Raw genomic sequence first — 24,337 nt, 5'->3', positions numbered from 1 at the left:
TTACTGTTTAAGCACAGTTGTCTTTCTATCTGGCAAAAGAGATTCTGCTTCAGAATTTAAAAATCTTTACCACTCTGCCAAGGAACAGAATGAAGGTAGTAACGTTTTAAAAAAATTTTACCATTGTACTCGATTTTGAATGCTGAGCCATCTCAGAAGAAACCAGCCTGAATGTCACTTGACTAATGAACTCTCATGTCCATCCTAGAGCCAGCAACTAACTGGCCAGCAGATTGGTACACAATGACCTGAATATAACTACACCAAAAATCCAATTACAAAATGCCCTGCTAACTCTCATGACTCTTTTTTTTTGGAGATGGAGTTTCACTCTTTTTCCCCAAGCTGGAGTGCAATGGCACGATCTTGGCTCACTGCAACCTCTGCTTCCTGGGTTCAAGTGATTCTCCTGCCTCAGCCTTCCAAGTAGCTGGGATTACAGGTGCCTGCCACCATGCCTGGCTAATTTTTTGTACTTTTTTAGTAGAGATGGGGTTTCACTATGTTGGCCAGGATGATCTCGATCTCTTGACCTCGTGATCTGCCCACCTTGGCCTCCCACAGTGCTGGGATTACAGGCGTGAGCCACCGCGCCTGGCCTCTCATGACTCTTCTTAAGATGAACTTCCTGTGAGGGAAGTACTATATGTTGACCCATCATCCAAACTCAGGCTCAGTCTGTCAGTTCAACAACTCTACCTGTTCGTACATTATCTACTACCAAAGAATTGGCTACAGAGCCCATTCTGAAAAGACCTTAGGACCAAACCAAAAGCAGAACTTACTAGAAATCTGAGGAAACACAAGAGGTTAGGGTTAGGAAACCTGACAAAGTTTTAGGTCAAAGACCCCACAGTAGGAAGGATACATAATATTCATTCATAGTTAGTATGTTTAATTCTCAACTCACCCTTTAGTTTTGTCCTGCAAAACTAGAACCACTGAGAAAAAAAAGATTAGGCTGGGCGCAGGGGCTCATGCCTGTAATCCCAGCACTTTGGGAGGCTGAGGCGGGCGGATCACGAGGTCAGGAGATCGACACCATCCTGGCCAACATGGTGAAACCCCATCTCTACTAAAAGTACAAAAATTAGCTGGGTGTGGTGGTGGGCGCCTGTAATCCCAGCTACTTGGGAGGCTGAAGCAGGAGAATCGCTTGAACCCGGGAAGCAGAGGTTGCAGTGAGCTGAAATCATGCCACTGCACTCCAGCCTGGTAACAGAGCAAGACTCCATCTCAAAACAACAACAACAGCCACAAAAAATATTCACTGAGTTTTGTGGGAGTTGTCTATTAAATCTTCAACAAATTCTAATGTCAAGGCTGGGTGCAGTGGCTCACACCTGTAATCCCAGCACTTTGGGAGACTGAGATGGGCATCACCTGAGGTTGGCAGTTGGAGACCAGCCTGACCAACATGGAGAAACCCCGTCTCCACTAAAAATACAAAATTAGGCGGGCGTGGTGGCACATGCTTATAATCCCAGCTACTCGGCAGGTTGAGGCAGGAGAATTGCTTGAACCCGGGAGGCGGAGGTTGCAGTGAGCCAAGATCGCGCCATTGCACTCCAGCCTGGGCAACAAGAGCGAAACTCCATCTCAGGAAAAAAAAAAAATCCTAACATCAATAGAGCTGCTAGATCTCTTTCCTATGCTCATGGTATGTTTGGGTGCAAAGGTGTAAGTCGCCATGCATGGTTTTCCCCCAAGATGTCTGCTCCATACCTGCATGAACACCTTTCCAATGACCACATCGTCGTCATCCTTAAACACTGTGCTGAAGACTACTGTGACTCTGTCCTTTTTAGACTCAACATACCTGAGGGGAACAAAACCCATGAGGATAAGTACAGAATCAGAATGGGGTTTTGTCAATAACTTGATCTACAAGTGCATCAGAAGGCTAAAGTCACAAATCTCTTAAATCATAATATAAAGGTGTGCCAAATGAAACGATATTTATGGTCAACAAAGTCAGTGCACAAAATGAATGCCCTAAGAGAGGCAGCAGATGGAAATTATCAGAAGTAGATTTTATTGACTTGTAAATATAACATGGAACCGATGGTCACCTTGCCTGCTGATTATCCAGGTTATACTCTTAAACATGACTCAGAACAGTGGTGCCTCAAAAGAAAGCACTGGATTCTCTTTCCACCTTCTGTCAGCTCTCAGTATCTGGAGAGTAGGAGGAGTGGCTGATTTTTGCCCTATCATCTACTTCCTGGCTTAAGAAATTTTATGAGAAAAACATTTTCACACAATACAGCTTAAGGTCTGACCAAGCCATATTTCTTTCAGTAAGTGCCATGGTGGTGTGACAGTCATATCCAGGCTTCAGGACTAAATTCTGTACTCACATGGTCTCATCATCTCTATAATGGATAACTGCCCTGTTCTCTCCTTCCTTGCCCTCTTCTTGGAATTGGAAGTATTTTTCAAAGACAGAGGCAAAACAATTTCGCTTCAACATGCCAGCTTGATGCACAATGGAATCCTTGGATGCCGGAAGATTTTCAAGGTCGTATAGCAAAGAGACATTGTATCCTGGAGGGAGGAAAAAAACCAAAAAACAACCCAGCAGCTACATTTAAAAAACAAAACAAAAAAAGAAGCAGCATACTATCTCTTAACAAGTGAACAGAGACTAGAGGCAATTAAAAAAATTTTTTTTCAGGTTCTATTGACATTTTACTTTGTCTCATTATCTGTACTTTTAACCTCGGTAGAATATAGTCTATTTTCATCTACCTCACAGGGAAAAATGAGGTGAAATAAAATCTTTTTATAAGATTCTTGTAAATATATATAATTAATGTTAATCAAAAATTTGAATCAGTATCAAAGATGACTAATTACAAATATGTAATGAGAGAAAGTCAGAACCTGGGAACTCTGATTGGAAATGTACTCTTCCAGACACAGTTGTAAAGGAGCCACATATCTTTCTCTGATAGTTTAATGTGCCAAGTATCAATATGGCCAGCAGATGGGTAGCTTTGTGATAATAAGACAGACCCTTCTACATGCCACTGCAAATTATGAGGAGGCAGGGTAGAAAAACCAACTATCTGTTCATGTGTATGCCTCTTCAATAGCTTTTATTGGTATACATTGTAAAATTTTCAGTATTTTTTATAACATTTTACTTCGTTTGATCTCCATAACCATGCTTTGAAGTCTGCAGGCTAGATAAGGTTACTGTTTTACAGAGGAAAAAGGAGATTCAAAGAAATGACATGAATTGCCAAATACAGCATGACACGTAAGTGTAGGGCCTCTATTTTGAGTTGAACAGAACTGGGTCCAAATCCTGGCCTTGTCATCTTGTAACCTTAAAAAAACTTCTGGGTGTGGTGGCTCATGCCTGTAATCCCAGCACTTTGGGAGGCTGAGGTGGGCAGATCACCTGAGGTCAGGAATTTGAGACCATCCTGGCCAACATGGCGAAACCCTGTCTCTACTAAAAACAAAAAACTAGCCAGGTGTGGTGGTGGGCACCTGTAATCCTAGCTGCTCGGGAGGCTGAGGCAGGAGACTCGCTCGAACCCACAAGGTGGAGATTGCAGTGAGCTGAGATCGCGCCACTGCACAACAGAGTGAGACTCCGTCTCCAGAAAAAAAAAAAAAATCGCCTGTCAATTCCCTCGTCGGTTAAAAAAAAAAGCGGGGGAGGTAGGGTGGCCTGGGCACAGTGGCTCACACCTGTATTCCCAGCACTCTAGGAGGCCAAGGTGGGCGGATCACCTGAGGTCAGGAGTTTGAGACCAGCCTGACCAATATGGCAAAACCCCGTCTCTACTAAAAATACAAAATTAGCTGGGTGCAGTGGTGCATGCCTGTGGTCCCAGGTACTCTGGAGGCTGAGGCAGGAGAATTGCTTGAACCTGGGAGGTGGAGGTTGTTGTAATGAGCTGAGATCATGACACTGCACTCCAGTCTGGGAGACTAGTGAAATTCTGTATCAAAAACCAAAACAAACAAACAAACAAACAAAAAGGGGGGGGAGGGAGGGGGTGTGGAGATAGGGGAGACTGTTGTGAGCATTAAAAGAATGTACAGTACTTAAAGTGTGTGGAACATGACAGGTCATCAATTTGGGTGCAGAATACGGACTGAAACCGTTGGGTGACCTGCCTCTTTACAGCATGTCCACTATGAATTCCCAGAAGCCGGGCTGGAACACTTGATTATAGAATCAAATGATTCATAAGTGTCAAAAAGGTTTAGAGATGTTTTTGCAAGAATATTTGTATATATCACTGAGGATCATTTTATATTCTAGGCAACTGACGGGAATAACTTCACCAGAACTGTACGGATTTCACACTTCTAAGTATCTGAAACCTCATTACTATTTCATTTTTTCCCAAAAGCATTCTTGAGATCTTTTTTTTTTTTTTTTTGAGACGGAGTTTTGCTCTTGTTGCCCAGGCTGGAGTGCAATGGCCTGATCTCTGCTCACCACAACATCCACCTCCCAGGTTCAAGCGATTCTCCTGCCTCAGCTTCCTGAGTAGCTGGGATTACAGGCACGCGCCACCACGCCTGGCTAATTTTGTATTTTTAGTAGAGATGGGGTTTCTCCATGTTGGTCAGGCTGGTCTCAAACTCCTGAATGCAGGTGATCCGCCTGCCCCGGCCTCCGGCAGTGCTGGGATTACAGGCGTGAGCCACGGTGACCGGCTGAGCTCTGTATTTTTTGTTGAACATAGGCTATTTGGGAGGATGGGCTAAATCTTTGCAACAGATAATACTTAGCACATTTTTGGCACTCCAGTATTAAATAATATCAATCATCATTCCATTTTGGGAACTTGAAAAGCAGATAAACACACAGATTACAAGGTTAGATTAAAAAAGAAAATACTTAGAACTGAGGTTTGCTAGTTTTAGGAAGCCAAACAAAAGCAAATAAAACTATAGCTAAGGTAAAGTCTGTCTTTAAGTAAGGCTTCTAACATGATGAACAGAATATACTGAGGATGAAGGGAAGTAAAAATCTAGTATGACTTGCTGAGTGTTCCAAACGTGCCTAGAAAAACCCATTAAAAAAGAGGAGGGGAGACTCTACTTTTTTTTTTTTTTGAGACTGAATCTTGCTCTGTCGCCTAGGCTGGAGGGCAGTGGCGCAATCTCGGCTCACAGCAACCTCTGCCTCCTTGGTTCAAGCGATTCTCGTGCCTCAGCCACCCGACTACCTGGGATTACAGGTGGCTGCCACCATGCCTGACTAATTTCTGTATTTTTTGTTGAGACAGGGGTCTCATTTTGTTGCCCAGGCTGGTCCTGAATGCCTGGGCTCAAGCAATTCACCCACCTTGGCCTCCGGAAGTGCTGGGATTAAAGGTGTGAGCCACTGTACTTGGTTGAGACACTACTTTCACACACTTTTACATTTTACACTTGTATGAAGATAGGGTCTGCAATCTGGCAATGTCTATGATTTAGTGGGAGGTAGGAGGAGCCCCAGGCACGGAAACATAAACTTTCCATGTCAGGATATTGGCTGTGACAAGCATGCCCAAGACTTTGGACACGATTTTTCTGTTCTAGATCTGTTTATTTCTTTCTTTAATACCTTGATTCCGCCAAAAGCCTACAGTGTTATCTTGGCTTTTATTTCTGTGACACATTCATCCCGCCAATTTGGAGATTTAAAAAAAAAAAAAAAAAAGGTGCTGGGTATGGTGGCTCATGCCTGTAATCCCAACTCTCTGGGAGGTGGAGGCTGAGGTGGGTGGATTGCTTGAGGCTAGGAGTTTCAGACCTCCTTACTCTGTTTTGGCAGCCTGCGCAGCAGACAGTGAGACCCTGTTTCTACAAAATAATTAAAAAATTAGTTAGGTATGGTGGCATGTGCCTGTAGTTTCCAGCTACTGGAGAGGCTAAAGCAGGAGGATTGCTTGAGCACAAGATTTGGAGGAGGCTGCAGTGAGCTGTAACTGTACCACTGCATTCCAGCCTGGGCAACAGAATGAGACTGTCTGAAAAAATAGGTGAGGTGATGAAATAAGCTAGCACAAGTAACTGCTGTTAAGAGTGACAGAGAACTTCCTTCTTAGAAGACTTTTCTAATCAAGGTACCAGAGTTGTAATAGTTGAATAAAAATTATGTTCCAATGGTCTTACTACCTGGTTCTCACTTTGGGGTCCCGCTAAATGCCTCAGAATTTGAGACATGCCACTGAATCACAGGGTAAAAAGGCTGTTCAGTTTTTCCACTTTAAACCACCTTTAAAGCAGTATAACATAGCTGTTCTATTCAAGGATGACACGGTACCTTTCAATTCCTCTGGCCATGAATGCTGAGACCACCTATTAGAAGACTGGATTAAGAAAGGGTCTGATTTTTATTACTTGAAATCACAATAGTGTGGTGAATATTCCTCTTCCTTCTCCAAATATGTAGTGTGCAGAAAAAGGTTACTAAGGGCTGAGGGTGGGAATCAATGTTTGCTCATCCTTTCAAAGGCATTTTAATCACCATGAACAAATGTGGCCCTCTGGCTGAAAGATTACGAGTCATGTGGCCCCATCAAGTAAATGTTAAAAATGCCATACATCAATTTTGTACCCCTACTGTGTTCCATACTGGACAAAGCAAAGCCTCTTAAAAGCTATTTTTATGGAGGGAGTTGAATTAGGAATGGGCTCATGAAGAAATATTTGTAATAATATTTAAATGAAATCCTTTGGGTAAGAAAAGCATAATATAAAAAGGACACCTCTCTTCCCATGCCATTCCATAATTGCTCACACGACTACATACCTGATTCTGGATTTACCAAGAAACTCCCGTACACCCTCTTTAATAACTAGAAAATAAAAACAAAACAAAACCAAATATGTTAATCCAAAGGCCACGATAATTTCATTATTTTTAAAGTATTGTACTTGTCAAGCTCTTCCTAAGTTGGCATCCTTCCTAACTTTCATTTGGTGGATGGGAAAGTAGAGACAGAGGGGAAGTGGATTTAGTCACCAACAAGTCACAGAACTGAGAGGAGAATCTCTTTTTGCCCAGGCTGGAGTGCAAAGGCGCGATCTCAGCTCACCACAGTCTCCGCCTCCCACGTTCAAGTGATTCTCCTGCCTCAACCTCCCAAGTAGCTAGAATTATAGGCATGCACCACCACGCCCGGCTAATTTTTTTTTGTATTTTTAGTTGAGATGGGGTTTCTTCATGTTGGTCAGGCTGGTCTTGAACTCCTGACCTCAGATGATCCACCCACCTCATTCTCCCAAAGTGCTGGGATTACAGGAATGAGCCACTGCGCCCGGCTGAGAATCTTTAATCAAAGTTCATCCTTCACTTTTTTAGGACTTGACTACACCCTTAATATGTTCTCTGTTCCCCAGATCCTACATTGTACTTAATCACGTTTGGTTTTCAAGAGAGCAAAAGGAGGCCAAATGTCAAGTGAGAGAACAGATTGTTAGTTATCAACCTAAGCACAGGCTGAGCCACTAACTCAGGCGAATAAAGAGAAAAAACCAGGACTCTTGGGAACTGATCTGTTTGTCTGCTGATCTGCTGATCTTGTATGCTTTAAAATTACTCAGTGCATAGACAGCTTTTAAGGCAAAGGGCAGTGAATGAAATCTTAGCTAGTTATTAATACTGGTGTCCAGAAGGCTGTACACTCTACATGTCTTCTCCCCCAAACCAGAACCTACTGCTGGCTACTTTCCAGGTTTTTGAATCAAATGACAAGAACAATAAAAAACCCCAAAAAACCAAGAACCCCTTTTATACCTTCTGCTATGGTTTGAACGTCCTTTCGAAAACTCATGTTAAAATTTATATATTTTTTTTTTTTTGAGACACAGTCTTACTCTGTTGTCCAGGCTGGAGTGCAGTGGTACAATCTCAGCTCGCTGCAATCTCTACCTCCTGGGTTCAAGTGATTCTCCTGCCTTAGTCTCCCAAGTATCTGGGACTACAGGCGTGCACCACCGTGCCTGGCTAATTTTTCCACGCCCGGCCAAAATTTATGATGATGATTCTTTTTTGGAAGCAGGGTCTCACTCTGTAGTCCAGGCTACAGTGCATTGATACAATAGCTCACTGCAGCCTTGAACTTCTGGGCTCAAGTGACCTTTCTACCTTGGACTCCCCAGGTATTGGGATTACAGGAGTGAACCACCATGCCTGGCCACATGTTGAAATTTAATTGCCACTGTGACGGTAATTAGGTGATTAGGCCATGAGGGCTCTGCCCTCATGAATGGATTAATGTTGTTACAGGGGAAGTTGGTTTGTTATCACAAGAAGGGTTGTTAAAAAAGTGAGTCTGGGCCGGGTGTGGTGGCTCACGCCTGTAATCCCAGCACTTTGGGAGGCTGAGGTGGGAGGATCACAAGGTCAGGAGATCGAGACCATCCTGGCTAACACAGTGAAACCCCGTGTCTACCAAAAATACAAAAACAAAAAAAATTAGCCGGGCATGGTGGCGGGTGCCTGTAGTCCCTGCTATTCAGGAGGCTGAGGTGGGAGAATGTGTGAACCCGGGAGGCGGAGCTTGCAGTGAGCCGAGATAGCACCACTGTACTCCAGCTTGGGTATGCTCCAGCCTGGGAGACAGAGTGAGACTCTGTCTCCAAAGGGAAAAAAAAAAAAAGTGAGTCTGGCCCTCTCTTGCCCTTCTGCCTTTGCTATAGGATGATGGGAAAGGGCACGAAGGCCCTTGCCAGATGCTGGTGCCATGCTCTTGGACCTCCCAGTCCCCAGAACGTGAGTCAAATAAACATATTTTCTTCATAAATTATTCAGTCTGTGGTATTGTTATAGCAACAAAAAAGAGACTGAGACTCCCTATTTTTTTCTCTGTCACTGTGACTGCTTCACCTGGTGGAAACTGCTTCCAGAATGACGTGGCTTAAGAAACAAACATTTTATTTTACTTCAATTTAGTTTTTTTGAGACCGAGTCTCACTCTGTCACCCAGGTGGAAGTGCAGTGGCGCAATCTCAGCTCACTGCAACCTCCACCTCCTGGGTTCAAGCAATTCTTCTGCCCCAGCGTCCCTAGTAGCTGGGATTACAGGCATCCGCCACCACACTCAGCTAATTTTTATATTTTTTAGTAGAGATGGGGTTTCACCATGTTGCCCAGGGTGGTCTCAAACTCCTGACCTCAAGCAACCCACCTGTCTTGGCCTTCCAAAGTGCTGGGATTATAGGCGTGAGCCACTGTGCCCCGCCTACTGATTTATTTATATACAAAGACAGGGTCACACTATGTTGCCCAGGCTGGGCTTGAACTCTTGGCCTCAAGCGATGCTCCTGCCTCGGCCTCCAAAAGTGCTGAGATTACAGGCATGAGGCTCCGTGCCTGGCTGAACAATAATTTCTTAATATTCCACATATTTATTTAACCATTTTCCTATAGCTGGAAGAAACTTTCAATAGGCAAGATTACTTTTTTTTATACAAGGGCAAAAGATAAATAATGCCACATGTAGTTCCTATTTGGTGAACACACAGCCACCGTGAGGTATCTCTTTTACTGAAGAGGAACTGAGAGGAGGGGCTCAAGGTCACAAGAGTTTGTTGGTAGCAGAGAGACTTGACCTTCAGGCGTCTGATATACCACTTCTTTTAAAAAAGTAACATGCATATCCCAAGAATTTGAAACAGCATGCTACCTCTGAGCTACAATTCTGTGTTGCACATACTATTGGTATTTTGAGGAAGGGGAAATCAGATGTGGCAGGGATTTAGTTTAAATCCCTAAGCCCCTAAGATTTAGTTTAATTTCAAGCTTACTAAGTTAATATTCTGAGATCTAAGAGGTACTGAGAGCCAAATTCATATCACATTCAACTGCTTTGCTCCCTCCCCTTGGTAAAACGAGCCAACACTTCCTTGTTACTTCACTTGCACTTTTAACCATGATTCACTTTTCAGTTTGTACCCCCTCTCCCAATATGACACCAGGAGATGGGTGGAGGCAACCTATCACTCATCACCATTACCTTCCCACTTCAGCAGCAGAGGCATTCTGCCTTTAAAAATGGCCTGTGACAAAGTAATAAGCTTCCTGTGGTTATCATGGGTTGGTCACTGTTTAACCAACCCAGGGAGCCATTTACTGTGCACTCTGCTCCAATACTATGAATGTTACTTACTCCACCCACTTGAGTGGGTGGGGTTGGTTCTTTGACCCTTGTGGTGGCTAGAAGAATAGCAATGTGTTCTGGAGCTCCATTGTAAGAAAAGCACAGAATGGAAAGGAGATATAAGAAATCTAGCTTAACTCTTTCTTTTCAGGATTATTATTATTGCATTTAGATCTTTTCCCTTTTTTGAGATGGAATCTCACTATGTTGTCCAGGCTGGACTTGAGCTCCTGGGATCCAGTGATCCTCCCCACTTGAACCCCCAAGTAGTTGGCACTACAGGTGCATGCCACTGCGCAGGCTCGCACCTAGTGAAGACTGTCTAGGGGAGAATGATTACACAATTTAAAAAACATCTGTTCAAATACTGTGACACTTCTTTTCAGGTAGTTATAGCTAATTCAAAGCAGGGCTGCAGCTGGACATGGTGGCTCACATCTATAATACCAGCACTTTGGGAGGCCCAGGAAGGAGGATTGCTTGAGCCCAGGAGTTCGAGACTAGCCTGGGCAACATAGTGAAACCTCCTGTCTATAAAACAAAACAAAACAAAAAATAAGCCAGGTGTGGTGGCACGTGCCTGTAGTCCCAGCCACTCAGGAGGCTGAGGTGAGAGGACTGCTTGAGCCTGCGAAGTTGAGGGTGCAGTAGCTGTGATTGTGCCACTGCACTCCAGCCTAGGTGACAGAGCAAGACCTTGTCAAAAAAAAAAAAAAAAGGGCTGGGCACAGTGGCTCACACCTGCAATCTTAGCACTTTGGGAGGTCGAGGCAGGCAGATCACCTGATGTCAGTAGTTCGAGAATAGTCTGGCCAACGTGGTGAAACCCCATCTCTATGAAAAACACAAAAAATTAGCCAGGTGTAGTGGTGCTTGCCTGTAATCCCAGCTGCTCAAGAGGCTGAGGCAGATGAATGCTTGAATCCAGGAGGCAGAGGCTGCAGTGAGCCGAGACAGCACTACTGCAGTCCAGCCTGGGCAACAGAGGGAGACTCAATCTCCAAAAAAAAACAAAAAAAAAAAAAGGCAGGGCTGCTTTAATAGCCATTTGTTTTCTTTCGCTCTTTATCTGGTAAAGAAGTGTCAGCCACTATCTTTTACAAAACAATTCTTCAAAAGCTTTATAAAAGCACTAGATCTTTCTGAAGCTTTTCTTTTTCCAGTAAAGTAACCAGGATTCCAAATTCTCTAAATGTTTCTTCTTTCTTTGAACTTATGAGAAAATCAATTGCATTTGAATAACTAAGGGAAGTAACTGATCGCTCTTGGTATTAAGTAAGACCAACTTCAGTTTTTATGCTAAAAAATTAAACAAGCTTTTGACCATATTCCTTTACAAATCATCTTTTATTATATAAATTTTAAATACTTTAAAAGCTACTACTTTTCAAAAAGAAAACAGCTACGATTATATCTTCATTTAACAGATTAAGGAGAACCTAGTTTGTTAAAACTAAGAAATTTGAAAACTGATTCAGGAACTGAGTCATATTTCCTGCTTTGAGACCCAACCACAACGTGCACAAACTGGTGTAATAGCATTTTCTTTCTTCCATAAATGGCTCTCCCCAGAGCAAATACAGTTCAACAGGAACCAAACCTGCTACTTAACTATTTAAAGAAGCCAGTGAACAAGGCATGGCCACCAAAGTTTCATAATGTCTGGACGTCCTTTCTTATTTCCCCTATGGCAGTTATAAAGAAGAGGTATTTAAAGAGGGTAGCTTTAAAGAGCTTTAATTAAAAATTTCAAAAGACAGCTATTTGTGCCTAAGCTTCCAGAATGAGAACCTGAGACAATAAAATTTAAACAAGCTAGAAGTTATCTATTTGCCTTGATAATATTACAAAAATAGAACAGAACCTAATTCTTGCAACAGCTATTTTTGTCCTGATCAAGGAAAAGTATTCTTTGCTATGTTTTTGGAGAACTAAAGTTGTTTTCGTTTCCATTGTTTTAAAGCAAGCAAGAAAGAGTCAAAACCTTTTCTAGACACACACTTTTTTTTTTTTTTTTGAGACGGAGTCTCGCTCTGTCGCCCAGGCTGGAGAGCAGTGGCCGGATCTCAGCTCACTGCAAGCTCCGCCTCCCGGGTTCACGCCATTCTCCTGCCTCAGCCTCCCGAGTAGCTGGGACTACAGGCGCCCGCCACCTCGCCCGGCTAGTTTTTTGTATTTTTTTTTTTTTAGTAGAGACGGAGTTTCACCGTGTTAGCCAGGATGGTCTCGATCTCCTGACCTCATGATCCGCCCGTCTCGGCCTCCCAAAGTGCTGGGATTACAGGCTTGAGCCACCGCGCCCGGCCTCTAGACACACACTTAATTCATTATAGTAATCAAGTCAAGAGCCCCTAGTTAGGTGAGCAAGTAGTCATGCGGGGGTGATTTAGTGCCATGAATCTTCCATGAATGGCAAACTGCCAATAAAAGGTGAGGAAACAAGAGTCCTATGGAAAATGATGTGGACCTTACCTCATCAGCACCATGTGCCTGAAGTTCCTTGTAGAATTTCAAAGAAATACTGACCATCACTTTTGTTTTGTCTCCATTAGGATTTGAAATATGATAGAGGACCCCATCAAAATCTGTGAGGAAAGCAAATAAGATCGTATAACAATTTGGAAATGGGAAATAATCTCTCCAAGCGCCTACCTTGCTGTAGGCCACAAGGAAGACCTGTTACAAGGAGGCATATAAGTAAAACGGAATTTATTTTAAATCCATGTGACAAATCAGCAGAAACACTGGGATAGAATTGCTGAGTACTCATCTCTTTGCCCTTTCTTAAAATTACAAAGCTATTCTTTCCTTAATCACAGCTTGGTGCTGAAATAATTGGATTTTACATGTATACAATCAGAACGAACAGTATAATGAACTCCCATCTCCACCATGAGGCTTCAACTTTTTTTTTTTTTTTTTTTTTGAGACAGAGTCTTACTCTGTTACCCAGGCTAGAGCGCAATGGCATGATCTCGGCTCACTGCAACTTCCGCCTCCTGGGTTCAAGAGATTCTCCTGCCTCAGCCTCCCGAGTAGCTCGGACTACAGCATGTGCTACCACACCCGGCTAATTTTTGTATTTTTAGTACAGACAGGGTTTCACTATGTTGGCCAGGCTGGTCTCGAACTCCCGACCTCATGATCTGCCCACCTCGGCCGCCCAAAGTGCTGGGATTACAGGCGTGAACCACCTCGCCCGGCCTCAACAATTATTAACACATGGGTAATTATTGTTTCATTTAGACATCCTCCTTCCCATTGATTTATTTTGAAGCAAATCCCAGACACGACACATAATTTCATCCATAAATACTTCAGAATGTATCTTTGGAAGATACAGAAGACTGTTAAAAAACATAACCATGATACATGTGTCATGCCTAAATTTTTAAAAACAATTTCTTAATATCAAATATTCAGTCAAGGCCGGGCACGGTGGCTCAAGCCTGTTAACCTAGCACTTTGGGAGGCTGAGGTGGGTGGATCACTTGAGGTCAGGAGTTCAAAACCATCCTGGCCAACATGGTGGAACTGTCTCTACTAAAAATACAAAAAATTAGCTTGGCGTGGTGGCACACGCCTGTAATCCCAGCTACTTGGGAGGCTGAGACAGGAGAATCACTTGAACCCAGGTGTAGAGGTTGCAGTGAGCTGAGATTGCGCCATTGCACTCAAGTCTGGGGGACACAGCAAGATGCAGTGTGGGGAAAAAAAAAAAAAATTAGCTGGCTGTGGTGGTAGGAATCTGTAGTCCCAGCCACTTGAGAGGCAGAGGCAGGAGAATCGCTTGAACTCGGGAGGTGGAGGCTGCAGTGAGCAGATTATGAGCGCCACTGCACTCCAGCCTGGGTGACAGAGTGAGACTCATTCTCAAAAAAACAAAAACAAAACAAATATTCAGTCAAGTATTTAAATATTCTCTATTGTCTCAAGAAAGTTTAAACATTGTCTTATTTGAATTCAGATGCAAACAATATCCACGTATTGTATTTGGTTATCTTTTGAGCTGCTTCTACTCTCTAGGACTCCCCTCTTTTTCGGTTCTATCTTTCTGCAGTACACAGGAGTGACTCAGCCTGTGTAATTCCTGAAACCAGGAATAGGTTCCTGAAACTAGAATTAGGTGCTGAGTGCCATCACTTTAGAGAGCTATCACGAGAATCACGAAAGGATATCTGGCAATGCTAGTTGGTAGAAGGGTAAAGGGATGGTGCCTGGCCTTCAAGTAACAGCACTTGAGAGCTGCAAAAGTCTTCCAAGATCATCTTGTCAAGGACTCTCGTTTTAGAAAGGGTGGTTGTATTCCTCTGAGTTCATTCACGTAACAAGTAAATAGTACCAACACCTAATCCTTTATAGGGAACAGAAAGCAGCAACCTCTCTCTCTGACTTGATGAACACGTCTCTAGCTGTTCACGTTTCCCTACTACTCTAGTGCTAGGCAAACTAAGACTGACGGCTACTTGGATAATGTAATATTTCCAAGTTAAAAAAAAAAATTAAAAAACCCCTTAGTCTGTACCACAAAATTAAATCCAAACTTCTAATTTATCAGCAGGTAGCTTTATATTGTCAGTCATCAATGGATTAAATACATGAAATAGTCATCTATTATAAAGAGCTCAAAAAGACCTGAAGAGGGACAGTATCCAAAATGTCAAAGCTTTTTTTTTTTGAGATGGAGTCTTGCTCTGTCGCCCAGGGTAAAGTGCAGTGGCGCGATGTCTGCTCACAGCAAGCTCCGCCTCCTGGGTTCATACCATTCTCCTGCCTCAGCCTCCGAGTAGCTGGGACTACAGGCACCCGCCACCATGCCCAGCTAATTTTTTTTTCTATTTTTAGTAGAGACAGGGTTTCATTGTTTTAGCCAGGATGGTCTCGATCTCCTGACCTCATGATCCGCCTGCCTCGGCCTCCCAAAGTGCTGGGATTACACGCATGAGCCACTGCGCCCAATCCATGTCACGGCTTATTTTAGGTACAATTTTCTTTTCTTGTCTTTTTTTTTTTTTTTGAGACAGAGTCTCACTCTATCGCCCAGGCTGGAGTGCAGTGGTACGATCTCAGCTCACTGCAACCCCTGCCTCCCAGGTTCAAGTGATTCTCCTGCCTCAGCCTTCCGAGCAGCTGGGATTACAGGTGCCCACCACTATGCCCAGCTTATTTTTTCATTTTTAGTAAAGGGGGTTTCACCATGTTTGCCAGGCTGTTCTTGAACTCTTGACCTCAGGTGATCCACCTGCCTCGGCCTCCCAAAGTGCTGGGATTACAGGCATGAGCCACTGCAACCAGCCTATTTCCTATTTTTCATATTGTACTTTCTCTTCAAAGGGCTGAGATAAAGATGCTTACCTGCAAATGTTACTTCTACTGCTTCCGGTTTGTTTCTGTAAACAACAAAAAAGGCCCTCAGTTAAGATGACTGTATTGCTGCTTACCTTCAAGGGGAACTGGAAAGGCGCCTGAGCTTCACTTAAGATCAGACCATTCTGTTTTAGGTTACTGCCAATCAGAGTATACAATTCATTTTCTCATGGACCTGAACCTTTGGACTTGCTTTAAGTAGAAGACAAAAAACGAAGGTCAGCTATAGCTTTTGTTTTTCACCTGCTGTTAAATCTCCTGCCTTGGTTGGTGCTCACTTTCAATTCTGAATTTCCTAAGGGCATGCTATATACCTGTTTGTATATGTGTACCACAAAATGCCATCTCTTGGTCAATGCCTTCCCCACAGGACAGTGGTATTAGGAGTAATACGTTCAGCAGGAAAATGGCTAAGTATAATGTAGAATGGTTTTAATATGCTTAAAGTGAAAGGATGATTTCGGGCCATAAACAAAACGGCAAGTTCTATTCCACTTCAAAACTCCTCTGTAGGCCTTCCTACTCATCTTTCTTTCTTCCTTTACATCACCAAAGTGCTTACCACTCACCTTCACGAAACCCTCTTTAGTTCTACCCTGGTTTTGTCTTGCCTTTTAAATTCCAGCTCTGAACTTAAAATAGACAGTGTAACACAAAATAGCACTATGAAATCACTCAGGAGAATAGTCAGGACATCTGCTTTACAACTTCAGCTTTCTCACCACACTCATGTTTTAGGACAAATATCCTTACACCTTTGCATCCTGCCCTATCATCTATAAAATGGGGGAATACAAATGATCCTATCTACCTCATGAAACTACTACATATAACACAAGAACAGACCTGAAGTCCAAAGTAGGAAGCAAATGAAGACTATTGCCTTATCAGCTAGCTACCTGTAACTCAATGATTCCACTTTGTTTTAGGGGCTAGCAAACAAGATGCACACATTTTCACATTTATTTTTGTCTAAGTTGCTCAAGACCTCTTAATCAAGTACGTATCTTTTCTGTGATCTCTGCTCCATCACCTGTGAAAGAAACCAAGACTAAGTTGATCTGCAGGGCTGCTGGAAATAATGGAATATATAACATGGTTTATGAGTGTTAAAAAGTTGATACAGAAGACAGACAATACCTTTCAAGGAAACTGGCTTCTATGAAGCATGCTAGCCCTGCTGAAAATCAACCTATATGAATCATACAAAGCTTCACCCTGCTTCTTCAAAGCCCTCTGTATCAAGTACGTTTATGGATAAGCAGTGAGTTCAGAACAGAAGGAAAGACTACATGAAAATTTAAATTGCTTCTGAGCCTTCATTTTGAAACTGTAGCCAGGAAACAAAGGCAATGAGTCCAATACCATTCCTCATCTTTAGAAAACAAGAGCAAAGAACAAAAATATGGAAATGTTAATCATGGCCCAACTGAATCAGGTACTAAAAGGATGACCAATGTGAGGAAGCATATTTTCCTGGGGAAGGCTGGCTGTGCTGAAGAGTCAGGGAGTTTACAAAAGCCCATTATTCCATCACTTGGTAGGGTTTTTTTTAACCTTTAGGTTTTAATTCAGCCAAAGATGGGCTGAGTTCCTCACTCTCCTACTTTTATCAAAAGACCTGAGAAAAATAAACTATAAATAAATAACCTTTGGGTTCCAAGTCATAAATACTTTGAGTCTGTAATTTCAAATTTCTCTAGGCATAAAGTACCCTGAGCATAGATCCCTGTGGGAAAAGTTGCTACGATCGATCTTAAGTGGTTTGCTGTCTGACTTAGCAATACTTGTCAAATCACTGCCATTAATATTTTAGTTTACTATTTATGGCTAGAAGAGAGAGAAAGGCTGCTGAGGAGAGCATTAGGCCAAAGGAGACTTCATGAGAAGTCTTCCGGGAATTAGAGGTCCGAGAACTCAGTGCCTTAACGAGGAGTTCACTGAATGTGAAGTATACCATCACAAGATTGCTTCTCAATTCCAAGACCTTGCGTTTGTTATTTTACTTCCACGGTTTAAAATTACAAAGGAGCAGGAGTGAGACCGGCCCTGGGAAAGTGTTCCACTAAACAGAGCCCCAAAATTAATAGTTACATTATTTACTGTTCTACCAGCTGCTAAAATTTCAGATACTGGGGGTGAGAAAAAGCAAGTTATTTAGAATTCAGAATTTATTGGCTATGTGACCATACGCAATGCTCCTCAAATGTTACTGGGCCTCAGGTTCCTCTTCTACAAAATGGGGACAAAACACCTACCTCCCAGGTTGGTGTGAGGGCTGAGATGATATATGTACAGTAGTACAGCAGTCTCCCCTTATCTGTGGGGAATATGTTCCAAGACACCCAGTGGATAAATAAAACTGTGGATAGCACTGAACTCTAGCAAAGAACACCAAGGTAACTTTTTTTACTTAAAGAAATCACTTTATGGGTTCTCTTTCGCATATTCAAATTGCCAGCATCATTACTCCTGCACTTTGGAGCCATTATTAAGTAAAATAAGGGTAACTTGAACACAAGCACTACAATGCTGTGACAGTCATTCTGATAACCTAGACAGCTATTAAGTGACTAACAGAGGGTAGTGTACACACTGTAGATATGCTAGAAAAAAGATGATTCATGTCCTGGGCGGGCCAGTGCAAGATTTCATTATGCTACTCAGAATGGTGCACAATTTAAAATTTATGGATTGTTTATTTCTGGGATTTTTCCATTTAATATTTTCAGACCATGGTTCACTGAAGGTAACTGAAACTGCAAAAAGCAAAACCACAGATAAGGGTGGACTACTGTACAGCAAAGTTTCTCAAACAGTGTCTCGTAAGTTACCGATATGCTGAGATAATGATGCCCATATCCCTTAGGGCAGGCAGCAGGTGGCAGGATCTCTGAGAGGCTAGACCATTTACCCAAACGTGCCATACAAATATGATCATGTTCTGTGTGTGCCATATGGTAAACAAGGTCAAGAATCACAGTGAAGGATGCCTGCATGGTGCTTAATATGTAGTAGTTACTTACTCAATGTCTACCCCCACCCTCTATCCTTAAGAGCCCTAGTTTTCTCAATTGTAAATGAGATCCACTATGTGTCACACAGGGACACTTTGAAATGAAATGAAGCCATGTTAAGGCAGATAGCACAGTGCCTCGTTCACAGAAGGTAATCAATAAATTAGTTACCTTCTAATTTAGGTAACTAGGTGGAGTTACCTTCTAATTTAGAAGTCCTAGGTGGAGTCACAGATCAGACTCTGAAGCTGTGGTTGGGAGAGGTTTTAGGATTGCAGTAATTCCCTGAATCAGGAATTGGTTAGCAATACAAGAACAAACAGAACTGCTTTAAGTGTCAGACTGCTGTAATGTCTGGAATCCTAGAACAAGCTGGCTGAGTAAGTCCTCAGTTACTGACTGGACAACCCAAGACACTAAAACATAATCAATTCATTCAGATAGGTTTTAAGAGCTATTCTCAAAATCCTTTGGAAAAAATTTTCTTCTATCTTTTCTGTAAGGAAGCTTCTAGAATGTCAATAATCAATCCAGAAAGGGCTCCTGGCAACTGCATTATCTCATCTTCTTTTCTCACTAACAACTTTGGGCTTTTTACTACTGAATGCACCCTAGAATCCAGTTCCCCATTTTTTTTTTCTTTTTGAGATGGGGTCTTGCTCTGTCACCCAGGCTGGAGTGCAGTGGTGCCATCTTGGCTCACTGCAACCTCCGCCTCCTGGGTTCAAGTGATTCTCCAGCCTCAGCTTCCCAACTAGCTGGGATTACAGGCGCGTGCCACCACACCTGGCTAATTTTTGTATTTTTAGTAGAGGTGGGGTTTCGCCATGTTGGCCGGAACTCCTGACCTCAAGTGATCCACCCTCCTTGGCCTCCCAAAGTGCTGGGATTACAGGTGTGAGCCAGGGTGCCTGGCTCCAATTTCCCATTTGGGCATTTATGTCTCTCTCCTACTTATCCCTTCTTATGTCCTGAATTAGAGGAATTATTGAATTCTGCTCGCTATAAAGGTTTCTGAGCATTCTACTTTAAATCTTCTATAAGGCTCCCATCATTCTTTTTGAGCAAAGCCTACAAAAATAGATCATATTAGGTAAGAGGAGGTCCTATTCTCTGCTAAGCCATATCTCAAAATATGGAGAACAAAGAGACCTAAAAGCTGATTTACTCAATGTCAGAAAAATGCCAGCTCCTAAAGAAACAGGAATCATTCTATCTGGCTTCATTCATTTCTTCAACAAACCAATTTACTGAGCTGACTATATATATAATGAGGATGCTGGGGAAACAAAGATGATTAAAGTGATACACCCGGCCCTTAAGGAGTTATCAGTTTGGTCCAGCACAGCTCTGGGACTTCATGACCAAAGTGGTCCCAAGTAGGCCACAGGACAGGTGGCAGTGTGTAATTAACTACAGTGACCTGTAAAAAGACCAACCAGGTCTTCTTATCGAGTTGGACACAACATTCCATTTCTTCTAAATGCTTAAACAATGTCCTAATTCCAAATCACTCCAAACCAGCCTGTCTCTCTGAGGACATATGTAATATATTTGGGAATGAGAACAGAGTATCAGCAAGATTTAATTTATTCCTTTTTCAAATTTCTCTTCCCACCATCCTCACCCACCCCAACTGGCACTGCTTGCTTACTGAGTTTCACTCCCCCTCACGGAACCACAGCTCCCCACAATATGTACTGGCTGTGGCAAGGAGCCAGCACACACTTAAATCCAATAGCAATTTGCATCTGACAGAATTTCCTCAATTTTGGACTCCAGACTCCAGATAAGTTGACAGGCCTAGCTTCTCAGTATGAAACGGTTCTTGGTACGTACACTAACGAAATAATTAAATTAATTTGCCTGATTACTTTTGCTTTGAGGGTCTGGGTAAGAATTCCCAAATGAAAAAGCAATGCTGTTAAGACCTGTGCATGAGGTTATTTACAGTGTTGGGCATAGCTTTTAAGTCAGTCACGTTCTCTTAGTTTGCAGGCTGCTAGGAAGACAATTTACCAATAATTATTATTTTGTGACAACATATGGGTTGTTTCAATAAGCCACTTCCCAGAAGTGCGGTAGGAAAAAATTAAAAAGCAATCTGTTTGGAATGATCCTTAGGCTTTGCTGAACTGCCTCCAAATTAAAAGGTTATCATGACCAAATGTACTCTTAAACAGTTTAGATGACAGCACTGCTTTACCCAGAAGAAAGGTGATACTTTTAGTAGGAGGCCACTGGTGAGAAGATCCAGCAGGATGATCTGAGAGGAATCATTAAAACAAAACAAAACAAAACAAAACACTTCAAAAGAAAAATTAATGTAACTCTATTCTGAAGTATATGCCACAGAACTATTTTTAAGACCACCTCATGCTTTCATTTTCAGAAGCTGGAACAGTGCTAATAGAACTTTCTGCAATAATGGATATGTTCCATGTCTGTGCTAAATACAACAGCTACTAGCCACATGTGGCAAATGAACACTAAAAATGTGGCTAGTGTGACTGAGGAACTCAATTTTACTTCACCTTTTTATTTAAAAAGGTCACTTGTATGGCTATCCTATTGGACAACACAGAGATGGAAGATGCACTCTGGAAAAGGCTGCTCTGAACTGTAATTTCCCCAACTGGTTTATTCTGAGAAGTGCAAAAAGTAGGGTGGAGCTGACCTCTCCTAGCAGGTTCCCACACCAGCAAAGCCTTTCAAATCTCCGGGGTTTCTCCTCCAAATTATTCCCATTCTTTAATCTCTTTCTCTGATCTCCACCCCAACACCTTTCACCCTTTAGCACCTCCCTAACTTGGCTAATAGGCTCTCAGAAAGGCCGCTTTTTTCTGTTGCTGCCTGGGCTGAGCACTGGTAGAATCCCATACATGTTTATGATAACCACACTGGGCAAACTTTGCTGAAGTTCTGGAATAGGCATGCACCTTGCTTTACCTTACTGGGATGCCTGGTAATTTCCGCTTGCTTCATTCGGGCTCTGCTGGGTGATATATCTGTAATCCCAGGAGAGCCCTGCCTACTAGGCAGGATATTGTGGTCTTTTAAAAGACTTTCAAAGTTTCAAATTCTCAGCAGAATGTTCTGAGCCGCCTTATTGAAAACCAAATCTCAAAGAGGGAGATGGGCCAGAACGAAAGCCTAAATTTATACACACACACACCCGTACATGTGCACAAGCACACACAGCAGTGCACCCCCATACAAGTTCCCTACAATGCAAATCTTTGTAAAAAATGAGGACAGGCGCGGTGCTGTAATCCCAGCACTTCGGGAGGCCGAGGTGGGCGGATCACCTGAGGCCAGGAGTTTGAAACCAGCCTGGCCAACATGGTGAAACTCCATCTCTACTAAAAATACAAAAATTAGCCGGGTGTGGTGGCGCGTGCTTATAATCCCAGCTACTTGGGAGGCTGAGACATAAGAATCACTTGAGCCTGGGAGGGCGAGGTTGCAGTGAGCAGAGATCGCGCCACTGCATTCCAGACAGTGAGTCTGTCTCGGGGGAAAAAAAAAAATGTCCTGCAAGTCCTAACGTTTTTCTTCCAGACCTGAGGGCCTATTTAATCCCTCCGAAATGGCTAGCTGCTTCTTTTAAGAATAATTTTTTAAAAGAAAAAGAACTGAAGTTCCGAATAATGGGCCATATTTTGGAATCACAAGTCATTAATACACAAATAGACGAGAATGTACTCCTATGTTAAAAGACATGCCTCTTCTTGCAAATACACAGCCATTTATCTTGTAGATCAGCTTATAACCGCCCAGGTCTCATTCTTTGCTAGTCTGGACCTGAGAATGCATTAAGATCAGTTATGAAAATGCAGAAGTTAATTCAACTTCCTCCTATGTGCTACACTGCTCAGAAAAAAGTATACAACAATTACCCAAAATAAGACTCTGGGCTGATTCATTTGAATATCTAAAATGCAAAGAAACTGGTAAGAGAGGCTAACACAAGAAAGCAGCAAGTCAGCCTAAAATATAAGCAACTGCAGCCCCTGGCAGGAAACAGTACTGCTCACTACATATATTACTTCAAGGAAAGTAGTGCTTTGTTTTACAGATAAAATCTGTTGCCTTATAAAGGAGACAGGACATACTATATATTCAATTTAAATGGTAGTTAATACTTTTTAATGCCTCCAAGCCACAAGTACATTATGACCACTTAAAAATTCCCCTCTACCAATCTTTTCCCATCTGTGGATCTCCAAGTACTTTCCTATTACTAGCTCCCAGTTCACCAGAAACAGTCTGCTCTTATTTCCTCAACTGTGAAACCCAGATGTGAAGCCCCGTGCTTATAGATAGGGAAATGAGGCAAGGGGATTGGCCATAGGCCACCAAAAATTAGAACCCAAAACCCTTAGCTCATGTTTTAAATATATTAGAAAAGCAAAGCAGCTTTGGAGGAGGAGGTTGTCTTCTACTGATTCTTGTGTTTGGCAGAGAAGGCTGCCTTGGAAATACGACCTAAGCCCATCTTTTAAAAAGTCCAACTGTAAAGAGAGGTTATCTAAGAACTTTATAGATTCTGGAGGCTTTGAAGTGTGTAACTGGGCCAAGGCTACAACGGAAGAAATCACAGACCAAGGGTCTTGATGTAAGAATTTACAAGATAACCAGATAACGGCTAGTGGGCGAGGAGAGAGCATTAGAACCTCAAAGGAGAGATAAGGAACGGGTGTGGAGCAAGGGACAATTAGCTTTGCTTGAAAACTATGTAACAAAACGGCCCAGTGTCTCTCACAGAAGGGTTCGGGAAAGGGAAACCAGAGATCGCGTTTTTCCGGCTCTAAGACTGGGTCGGCTTTCAGTCTTCTCTTCTGCTCCTTTTAGAGCAGACGGCAGTGGGGAACGAGAATGCTGGTGGCGACGTGGGCCTGCATCTCCTTTCCTCCTCCAGTCCTGGGAATTCCTGAAAACTCCTTCCAACCCAATTCCAAACAGGCTCTCTCTGGGTTCAGAACAATGCCAGGGAATTTCACGCAGGGAAGGGGTCCCCTTCTCGCCCTAGCGGGCAGGGGGCTCCTCCGGCGCGAGTTCCGGCCCCAGCGTCCCCCACGTCCCACAGGTCTCCTGCCCTTTGGCACGCACAGCCCTCACCACTCGCTGCTTCCGCATCCCTCCTCTGAGCCTCTCCCCACGCATCTCTGTCCCTCGCCCGGCCGCGCCCAGTCGCCTCCCACGTCTACCCCGCTGGGGCAGCCCCTACACCCTGCCAGGCACCCCATTTCTCTCCTCCAGGTCTGGGGGACTGGACGACACTGGGGATTAGCTGGGGTCAACTCTGCCTCCCCCGCCACCCCTGGCCCCGGGCGCGCGCTCACCCGGCGGCCGCGTTCTCGAACTTGAGCGCGAGCGTCTCCTCGATGATGCGGTTGTTCACCTCCAGCAGGATCATGGCGGCGGCTGCCCCGAGGAGGGGAAGGAGAAACAAGGGCCGGTGAGGGTGGGTAAGGGAGGGAAAGACGGAGGAAGCGGCCCTGCTGCCCCCTGAAGGGACCTGGGTGGGGTAGGAGGTTAGGGGAGAAGGGGAGAGGGGCCGGGATGGAGGGAAGGGTAAGACGCACGCGCTGGCCCACGCACGCAGACTGTGGAGACACCCACCCACCCACCCACCCACCCAACCAACCAACCAACCGACCTGGCCCCCAAAGCCTGAACCCGCCTGCCGAGCCGCCGCCGCCGCCGCCGCCGCCACTGCCGCTTCACCGACAAGCCCAGTCCCCGCCCAGCCCCCGGCTGTAGCCGGCCACTTCCGCTCTCACACCCACTTCCGCTCGCCGCCTGGACGCGCGGCCCCGCGGCGCC

At 43.6% G+C, this 24,337-nt stretch overlaps 1 protein-coding gene across 2 annotated transcripts in view; it reads right to left on the bottom strand.

The window, feature by feature from the left end:
* ARPC2 (actin related protein 2/3 complex subunit 2) overlaps positions 1 to 24,337 on the bottom strand; it is a 37,302-nt gene extending 12,965 nt beyond the window's left edge. Inside the window, exons 1-7 of one of the 2 annotated variants that reach the window (XM_025404019.1) lie at positions 24,171 to 24,337; positions 23,854 to 23,935; positions 15,480 to 15,514; positions 12,597 to 12,709; positions 6,773 to 6,818; positions 2,361 to 2,547; positions 1,726 to 1,819 (exon numbers count right to left, since the gene is read on the bottom strand). In XM_025404019.1, coding sequence (XP_025259804.1) covers positions 1,726 to 1,819; positions 2,361 to 2,547; positions 6,773 to 6,818; positions 12,597 to 12,709; positions 15,480 to 15,514; positions 23,854 to 23,927 — 549 coding nt within the window. In that variant the 5' untranslated portion in view covers positions 23,928 to 23,935; positions 24,171 to 24,337. The remainder of the gene's footprint in view (positions 1 to 1,725; positions 1,820 to 2,360; positions 2,548 to 6,772; positions 6,819 to 12,596; positions 12,710 to 15,479; positions 15,515 to 23,853; positions 23,936 to 24,170) is intronic. The other variant, XM_025404018.1, reaches the window with a different exon arrangement.

This window comes from Theropithecus gelada, chromosome 12 (assembly GCF_003255815.1).
Source record: "Theropithecus gelada isolate Dixy chromosome 12, Tgel_1.0, whole genome shotgun sequence".
In the NCBI taxonomy this organism is placed as follows: Eukaryota; Metazoa; Chordata; class Mammalia; order Primates; family Cercopithecidae; genus Theropithecus; species Theropithecus gelada.
Note: the sequence above shows the minus strand (reverse complement) of the source record. Positions and strands in the feature narration are given on the sequence as shown.